Source organism: Pyrus communis, chromosome 12 (genome assembly GCF_041283825.1).
Source record: "Pyrus communis isolate YQ-2024b chromosome 12, ASM4128382v1, whole genome shotgun sequence".
Classification (NCBI taxonomy): Eukaryota; Viridiplantae; Streptophyta; class Magnoliopsida; order Rosales; family Rosaceae; genus Pyrus; species Pyrus communis.
The window spans coordinates 18,098,194-18,108,326 of NC_142576.1; the positions used below are offsets into that span (position 1 = coordinate 18,098,194).

Here is a 10,133-nt window from a genome sequence, read left to right on the forward strand (position 1 = left end):
ACATCACATGATAAAAATGATACATTATGTTCTAAGATTTCAAAGCAGACAAACTGCAAAGAGGTATTGCAAGTTTCTTCATGCTTCAATGCCAATGTTAATCCAAGACAGACAGACAGAAAATTAATAAAAAGTACCTAACAAAACTTGTTTTCTATAAAAATATTAAAATAACCATAAACCCTAGGAGTAGTTCCCATTAAATGCCTTGTGTGGCAAGTAATCACTCTACACTCATCTATTTTCTCTTCCAGCTACATTAAAAGATTTTTTACCCAAAGCTATTACCACCTGTAAGTGATTTGTTTGCAGAACATGCGATTTCTTGAAAACTCAGATTTCAAATTCGATTTCTGTGTAATTGTAAATTGTTAGTCTTGTTGATTTCGCCTTAAGGTTTTGTGAATGTGCCTGGAAAATGTTTGATGATATGCCCTTGTCTGAATTTAATTAGGGGGCATCCTGTTTAGCTCCAAAAATTTAGTTTAACTGGACAATTGGTGTGTGTAGTTATAATAAACCGTTGCTTTAATTTGGTTGCAGGAAGGATTATCTCTAGTAGCTCTGACCAGGTATCGCCTTCAGGAGTCACTACGATGGGGCGCAAGCGTAAGTTCCAGGCATCTACAAGTGGTATAGACAGATTTAGTGATCTTCCAGATGAATTTGCTCATCATATTCCTGCCTCCCTAGATTATAAAAACCTCACTCGAGTGGGCGCTGTGTCCAAAAGATGCAGAAAATTTCATCTATCAGTTCCAGTCGTGGATTTTGGTTCAATTAACAGTCCAAAAGGACAAACCAACCAGTATCTAGCGAGGCCGTTGAGCTCTTTAGATGGATATCTGCTTGATCGTGGTCATAATAGGATTCAATGCTTCCACATCAGGTGGAGTTGCTTCAAAACTGAAACAGTGAAGAAGCTTTGTGATGATCAATTTCGAGTACTGATGTGGATTTGTAATGCTTTAAGGTGTAATTTTGAAGAGCTCGATTTTCGTTTCTCACAGTGACACCAGTATGTTTTAGTGCCATGTAGCATCTTTGCGCTCTCTATCAATGAACTTGAATCAGGATATTTTTAATCCTTTTCAATTAATCTCCAGTACTTGGAATTGAGAAATGTTAGCAGGTGGATGAGAAGATTTTCAAATGGATCTCCTGTTGTTGCAAATGCATTAAGGAGCAGTTGGCTCATGGCTGGCTGTGTTAGAGAGAGAGGGAGAGGTTGATTTTATTCATGGTTAACTGCTCCACATATACATCACAAACCTACCTTGGTGTGTAAGGATTAGGATTCCTAACAAGGAATAGGATTCCTAAAAGGAGAGGAAATCAAAATTACACTTAGGCATGTCTATTTAACAAAAATGGGAAAAGAAATGAATCGAAGAGCTTAAAAACATAGGAGGAATAAGGAAACATAATCAAATTAACTATTCCCCCTTAGGCTCTGGTTGATCTGATTCCTAATTTTTAGGTATTTGATTAAGGATTCGTCAGTATACTCAAGGAAAAATTAAGGAATGAAATGATTCGCTTACCCATATATTAATGAACACATGAAACTCAAGAATGAAAATGGTTACAATTCCTACTTTCTATTCCTTGTAAGTAAAAATGCCCTTAATTACAATCTTGTAATTAATTAATTGTGATGGCAATTCCTTGTTCGATTACTAACCCAAAACCCTAGTTAATACGTTTTTCTTGCCTTCGCAACTTCATATATATATATATATATATATATGCATACATATATACTTATATATGTTGTGATGTTTCCTTGTTTGAAAATTTGCAGAAAGCTATTTCATGGCCATGGAATTGGCTGGATAAAGCTCTATAGTTTGAACTCGCTGCCTAAAAATGATTCAATATACACATTGCATTTACGTCACATTACAAATTTTGTATTACACCTATAAAGATAAACACCTAACGCAACACTAAACTCAAAGAGCTGTCGAAAAACCCTCTTAAACGCCAAGCTGACTTGCAGAGCTACGAGATGAATCATGTTGCCAGTCGAAAATAAGGCAGAACAATCAAGCTTCTCTTTTCTTCTCTTCAAATGGATACCTCGGAAAGGGAATCTGCACTCTCCATTTGAAGCTTTTTCCTCTGAGCTTCAAGTTTACTCTGGTTACCAATTGCCTCAGATATTGCTTTCGGTAGCCAAAACCCGGGTCTCTCAAGAGATGGTGCCCGATCAAGAACTAACGGCTCTCTCAAAGTAATTTCAATGCCATCATATGTCCACAGCGTCAAGGTTGCTTCCCCCTTAAGACCTAAGGAAAACCAACCTAAACCAGCTACTGCAATATCGATGCTATTCACATCCCAACTTGCTCCAGACACTTTGATTTCCTTCTCTTCCCATTTTCCCATCTCAGCGGCACGGTCTGCGCCAATTGGAGGCTGCAAAAGTATAAGGCAAGGTCCAGTGAGTAAAAGTACAGTAAACCAAAGGAGCCGTTGCATTTTGCAAGAACATGAAACTTAGAGATTTCATTGTTTCTTGAACATTCAAAGGGAAAAAGAAACTAATTACTTAGATTAGGGTAACTAACAATAGTACTAACAGGGGCTTTTCAATTAATGATTACCAATTAGAGAAATAAATTTGATTATTAATTAATTGGTGGGTTTCTGAGGATGCTACTGTGCATTTAACCTTTCCATGATACCGGATGGTTGTTTTATAAAACTAATTATGTATTAACATAGCAACTCGCAAAAGTAAAACTGCAAAACCTTTCAAGAGACATTCCACATCAACAACAACAACAACAACAAAGCCTTATCCCACTAAGTGAGGTCGGATATATGAATCCTAGAACGCGGTTGTCCTCGGTTTTGTGTCATGTCTTCCGTTAGATCCAAGTAGTCCAAGTTTTTTACTAGAGTCTCTGTCCAAGCAGACAAACTGCAAAGAGGTGTTACAAGTTTCTTCTTGCTTCAATGCCAATGTTAATCCAAGACAGTCAGACAGAAAACTCAACAGGAAATTAAATAAAAATCCCCTCACAAAACTTTTTTTTATTCAAAAACTCTTAGACGACTTTCTTTATCATTAAGGGCATCTTTTATTATTATTAAGGACATTTTTTTAATTTTAAAACCTCATTAAGTACGACTACCTTTTTGTTTTTTGTCCTTATAATATAAAAAGTGTCCTTATTAATGAGAAAAGTTGTCTAAAGTGTTTTTCGATGAAAAAAAGTTTTGTGAGGGACCTTTTATTAGTTATCCCAAAACTTAAACAATCATTTCTTCTTTATAGTCCTATACACAAAGAACGGTTGTGTTGTGAAATAAACTCGATCATACTGTTAATCCCGTAATGTAGATGAAGTTCACCAAAATGTAATTACCAAGTGGAAACTGAAACTTTCTAGGCAAACATTGATGCATGTATATGAAATGACAACAATGAAAGCCAAAAGAGACATGTTCATTTATCAACCTACGTGAATTAAGAGGAATATTTAAAATCCTCAGAAACTAAAAGGAACGCAACCTGCAAAGCTGACAGTTTTAGGCAAATCAATTGAAGTGACAAAGATAAAAACCTAACAATCCAGTCATTTATCAACCGAAGTAAATTATGACTTTACTATGTTCACTCTCGCAAATATCAATATCACAGGAACAGACGGACTGCAATTACAAAATGTGGGGAAAATAAAAATCTTTGAATGTCAGTGTGATTACCACTTCAGGAGGGCTGTTTCGTGGCCTAATTCGTTAGGACAGCTAATAGAGGACACTCCTCTACAACTGTGGGAGAGCCTTGGAGTTGACAAAATTGCAAACATTTTTTGTATGCCTGGTTCAGCACAACTCAACAACCAAACCAACCTAATTTGGGAAAAAATTGGCTCTTATGCCAGAACAGGAATTGAAGTACAAACTTCCTAAGAACATACAGGAAGGCTTAGTTTCCAAACAATAATATTAATACATGTTCAATCATATTCATGGTCAATGTTACATATCCAAGATGAGGAACCATTGATGACTACAGGGTAATCTAGAATCTTCAAAGGATTCAGAGCACCAGTCTATTCTGTGGAAATATGATTAATGCTACAACTCCTCACATCCAAAAAATCTGGTCAAACATCTTCTAGAGTAAAGACTAGTTCCTATAACTGCTGACCAAATTTTAAAGGATGAATCACACTCAATATTGTTCATACACAAAATGCATACATAAAATAAAATTTCAGTAAGGATCATTTTATATTACTGGCAGATATCAAGATGATATCATTAAAAATTTGGATCCAGAATCAAATCGAATTGAACTATGCGATAAAATGCAAAATCATGACAATTATCCAACTGGGATAAAGAATTACCTGCAACCTAATACCAACATGTTTCCTCCATGTCTCATCAGCATTTTCTGTCTTCCCCATATGTAAAGAAATATTTGGTGAAGCCCAAACTGTTAAATAAATTGTTTCAACAGAAGCTTGAACAAGATCTAGTCTCAGTAAACCACCAATATGTATGGTTTGTCCTGCCTGCAGATATCAAACATATGATTAGTAGCACTTAGATTTGATCATTAGTCCATTCTCATGAATCGAAAAACTACACATGTATGGATAGATTATAAGGGCTTTCTTTTCATTAAAAAAAAAAAAAAACTTTAAAGTAGAATCTAAATAGATTATTGAACTGATAACCTCCAACTGAGATTATAAGCTAGTATCTGTTGTAGAAGTAAACAAAAGATCCTGACATCGACTGAATTGTTAAAAATCCTTTTTGTGGAATTTGAGCCAAGAAATAAGCATGTTCTTCAAACTTGCATTTTAAGATAATTTGAGCAAAAAAAATCAAATGAGGCTCCACAAACCATTCATAATCTGCAACTATAACAAGAAACCTGAAAAAGTAAGTGCTTACGAATAAGGTCAAGTTTACATGTCCTTCGATTATTGCAGAAAATTGGTGACCTGTACCCAATAGGTTATTGAATATGTTCATTTGGTATTAAGTATAACCAATTATTAGACTTTCAACAAGATTTGCCTCAAAATCAATTCATAACACTTGCACGAGGTCTCAACATTTATCCTATAGTAGCTGTAGTCAAATATGTATAAACAAACAAATGCACATAACAAATACATGCGTATTTAAAAAAAAAAAAAAGGTCCAGAATACAACAAAATGGAAAGAAAGAACTTGCCTTTATCCTATAAGTCCGAGGACGAAGCTCCTTCCGTATTTCAACCATTTTCTGTTCATCCCTATTCAATCTCATGGACACCAAATATGGATGCAGAAGTCCTGGAGTGTCAAACAACTTTGCCATAGCTGACAAGATCCCTCCAACTCTCAGGATCCCTAATGTTGTCCCAGGAACTGGAGCTTCCGTGAGCTTTGTGACTTTTGCCCCTTCTTTCCTTGCTAGTGCATTTATGAGAGTGGACTTGCCAGCATTTTGAGCCCCGATAACCCATACATTCCCTCGAGGGCCAGCCAATTCTTTGAGGAAGGATAACAGATTCCTGACATTCAAATCCTTATGAGAACTAACCATATACACCCCACTTAGTTTAGGTCCTCCTCCAGCCTTAGCACGATGGCGGACCCATCTATCCAATCTAGCAGGCGAAACTTGTGATGGGAGGAGATCAACCTTTGTGGCCACAAGAACAAGCTTTGGCAGTCTTTTCCTAAGCTTAGGATCATTTTCAGTTCCCTTTAATGCTGCAAACAATGACTTTGCTGCCCGTTTAGGAAATGATCCATCAAAATCAACACAATCAACAACCATAACCACAACAGGATTGGCACTCGCAGTAGGTTTAATCAGCCGGGTTGCGATCAACCTATCAAAATCAAAATCAGGCATTAAGTTTTCAGCTGCTTGGTTCTTCACCTGCCCATAATTTCTTAATGAATGACATCGGGCACACACCGTAACCTCTTCTTTCTCTTTCTGAGCCTCTCTAGCCATTCTCTTCTTTTCCGATTTTGGCACCTTCTTCATCTTCTCTATAGTTTCCACTTTGATGTTACCGTACCCAACTCCCGCTGGAGTAAAACCATCCAAATCCAAATCATTTTCTTCCTCCCCCAACAACTTGGCTTCGAATTCATCGGAATCCCACTCAAACTCATCCCCCATTTCCAATTCACTATCTTCTTCACCACTTTCTACAAACTTTCCCTCGATTTCATCCACAAACTCCTCCTCCTCCTCCTCCTCCTCTTCTTCTTCGACATCGAAGTCTTCAAATTCACCCTCAACACCCTCCTCACCATCTGACAATTCTGACACATTAATCTTTCTTTTCTGATAAAACCCAGGAACATTTGGGTCCTTATCTTGCATAAACACCCCACACCCAGGGCAAAACGGTCCATTCCTCTCATCCTCATCCCTTCCCTCACTCAAAAATGGGTTCCCAATTCCACCACCTATCCTTGGTGTAATCTTCCCATTTACTTTCTGGGTCGTTTCAGTGCTCTCTTGCTTCTTTACAGCACAACTAATCAATGAAAATTTGTTGCCTTTATCTAAACTGAATCCTACCAAACCCGAAAACAAGATAAAAAGATTGTGTTATTTAAATTGTAGCTGGAAAAGGAGAAGTCGGAAGGGAAATGGAGAGGAAGGGTTTTGTTAGGGTTTACCTGCTGAGAGGTGAGAAGGTTTTGGATGGAGGTTGCCGCCATTGTTGAGATTGAGAAGCTTCAGGCTGAGCTTTGTTATTGAAGGAAGAGCTGCTGTAGATAACAGAGTCGTCATTTTGTTGAAGAGGAAGGAGGGAGGAGGGGAATTTGCTCAAAATTATCTTCAAGGAAGGACAACGCCGGGTTCAGATTGCCAAACGCTCCTACCGGGCCGGGTCGGCCATTTTCTAGTTGGGTTACTCATGTTATGTTAAATTGTCCTTACTAACATCTCCGGATCTCTTTCACTAAATCCACTAATTTTGAGGATTCAAGCCGTTGAAATTTAATCCAACGGCTACAAGCAGGAGGTCCCTTAGTCCCTTTAAAAGTTATAATAATTGTAACCGTTGGATTAAATTTCAACGGCCTGAATTTCCATACTTGGTAGATTTGGTGAAAGAGATTCGAAGAGGATCCCTTTCCTCTAAGGAGGACACCCATTTTTCTCAAATGAGAAATGCTAAAAGGAGACTTTGACTTTCAATGGGCTCTCTGCAACTACATGTTTTTAGCACAATATATTGTAATGGTGGCAATGAAATTAACGTTAAACTGTGAGGTGGTAGCGAGTCCATGGAGATTTTTTTGAGAGACTCCTTAGCATTTCTCTATTCAAATTGTTTGGAGCCAAACCACAGGGCTTGGGCTAAACATAATTATGGGTTCAGCCCAGTGCAAAGATCTCGCCCCAGTTCATGTTTTTTAAGAAGTCCAACCCAGGGAATGGCCGAGTCCAAATAAGTGAAGGACTCTTTGGAAGCCAGTTTAGATTCAGATGAGTCCTAATAGTCCAGATAGGACTCTACTTTGACATAAGGAGATCAACATGAAAATCACCACTGTAAATACGAGAGGTTCTGCAACATTCAGAGGACTTTCAACATGACAAACAAATCTGCCCTGCGCAATTTCTCACTTTACTCGAAACTCTTTCATCTTTGAGAAAATACTAACCTTCCCAACTTCATCAAACGGATCTTCAGTTTAGATCAACAACACTGTGGTTAACAACCGACGACATTTTCAGTTTGGATTAATAGCACTAGAGCACTAGAGTCTATTGAGGAGTACCTTCAATTTGGATTAACAGCATTACTTCAAGTTTGGTAGACTATTTATCCAATTCTCTATCAACAAGGAGTCTTTGAGTCCTTGTTGGAAGAGGTCAACTCATTAGCCTCTCGGCGAGTTGATATGTTACTAGGTTATGTTGTTTGGCACAATTGAAAACCAACCCATTTTATGATTCGATATACTCAAGTGCATTTTAGAGTTCGGTATTCTAATACGGAACCACATTTACAAGCAACACTCATCTCCTTTGAGTATTTGTGTTCATACAATCCGATACCGATTTGGTGCACTTATATTTTCACAAATATAATTGAAAAAGCCGAGCATGGTATAGACGATTCCTGAACTTTGCAGTGGCTGACATCCTTATCTTCGTACCCTAGTATCTAAAGGCTGATAGGAGTTCCTTCCTTGGCTATGTTCGTTTAGATATAGAAGTCAGCATTGCAATTGATACCACCACCACATTCATTTACTCACCAACTGAGCTTGGTCGACAAGTTGGCACGGCCACCATTCAACTGAATGATGTAGTTAGCTCATTAGCTATTCGGCAAGTGCGCCATGTAAGCTAAATAGTTTTTAAGGTCAACACAAATATATTACAGTCAAAGAAATCTTAACTTTTATAATTTTTCTTGTTAAAAATCATATTACTATTTTAAGTTATGCATGTCATAAGGAATATAACAGAAGCGTTGTGGGTTGAAGAAAAGCCTGTCTACCAAACTAACTTGCCACTCACTTTAAAATTTTATAATTATTTACTAATTTATGCATCTTTCAATCAGTTTTTTAGTTTCGGATTGTATTATTCATAATTTTTATATAACCATACACTTACATACTAAAAGTACTATAAGTGCATTTTATCGACATACATATTATATTATTTTGTGTCTTGTCTCATGTATATATGTGCTATATAATTAAAAGCATACTATTGTTGTAATTAGTGTCTCTTCTTTTAATAGACTTATGGCATGTTTATGTATTCGGAATGGAGGTAGAAGAAAGGGAATCGAATTCTTCCGTAGGTGATTCTGGTGTTTACCAAATTTTTGGGATGCAAACAATTAGTGGGCTCCATCCAAAATTAGAAATCAAACTCCTGATATTCTTGGAATCGAACTCCTGACTTTGATGAGGTATTTGAATTCTGGAAGAAAGCCAACATTCGGAATCATAATTTCGACCGAAACTACTCTTTTAGATTCAACCCTTTTCATTTGCCTCTTGCAATTCAACCACCCAAAGCGCACCCATCCCCACTCCTAAACCAACGCATACCATCGCAACACCTCCCAGACTACCAATACCCATCACCAACCCACCCAAAAATTTTACCCAACAAACCCACGACAACCGATATATATATATATATATATATATATATATATCTGTGTGTATGTGCGCGCGCGCGCGTGCGTGTGTGTCTACACTCCAATTCTGATATGAGTCCAAAGGGGTATAATTTATGGGATTACCAGAAAGCTTAGGATGTAGTTTTATGTTTCCAAAACATCCGTTATTCTCACACTTGGTTCATCCAATTTCGTCTCAGAACTCTGAAAGAGATTCCTAACTGGTTTAGAACATGGTTTATTGTTTGGGGACCAAATTTGGATTATTTGCCCAAGTAATTGTTGATTCTTTTCTAGACAATTTTAGTAAAGAAAACATGGATTATCCTAAAAAGAGAAAGTTGTTTCTCTGGTTCATGATATTTTATGAACTCCCTTGGATCTTGAAATGGGACTATGGTTTTGTTGACGATGATGATGGTGATTGAAATTTCGTTCCCCAGCTTAAAAGAAAGCTCTTTGTCTGTTGGTGGGATAAGTTTCACTAGGACCATCTTAAGCCAGACGTTTTTAAGGCCATAAGAATCTTGCCTGATGTGCAGTGTGCTATTGAACATTCTCAATCAACCCCTGAATCATCATCATCAAAGATTGAAAAACTTAAGTCTTTGATCGAGTCTAGGCCATCTTGTTCAAAGAAAGATCTAAAAGATAAAGTTCTCAAAATCCTTGAGCTGGACAGTCTAGATGACGAAGAGATGAGATCTGAAGCTGTGTCATCTCAACATAACATGGATGAAGACTACGGAGATGATAATGAGGACGTCTGCTACGGAATATATCTTCCTATCCATCCAAAGAAATAAAGCATGAAATGCTTTTCTCTGAATAAAGATAAGATAAGATGCTGTTTGAAATCTAGACATCAGCTTTTATTCCTTTTTGAATAGTTTTCCTATGGTTCCTGTAGCTGCTTGTTGATATGTGCTTTTTTTTCAAGAATCTTTCTAATGCTCCACATGAAGCCAAGTCATTGTCATTGCAAAAAGT

At 37.2% G+C, this 10,133-nt stretch overlaps 1 protein-coding gene across 2 annotated transcripts; it reads right to left on the reverse strand.

Moving 5' to 3' along the window:
* Nucleotides 1-1,827: 1,827 nt before the first annotated feature.
* BPG2 (P-loop containing nucleoside triphosphate hydrolases superfamily protein) lies at nt 1,828-6,880 on the reverse strand. Of its 2 annotated transcripts, none has more exons than XM_088681841.1 (4): nt 6,664-6,880; nt 5,210-6,558; nt 4,368-4,535; nt 1,828-2,421 (listed from the first exon to the last, which is right to left on the reverse strand). In XM_088681841.1, exons 1-4 carry the CDS (start codon nt 6,776-6,778, stop codon nt 2,071-2,073), a joined length of 1,983 nt encoding a protein of 660 aa, XP_088537967.1. In that variant the 5' UTR covers nt 6,779-6,880; the 3' UTR covers nt 1,828-2,070. The 2 variants fall into 2 exon arrangements, with proteins under 2 accessions (XP_088537967.1, XP_068341231.2); XM_068485130.2 differs by having other exon boundaries at nt 4,368-4,531; nt 5,206-6,558; nt 6,664-6,851.
* Nucleotides 6,881-10,133: the final 3,253 nt, after the last annotated feature.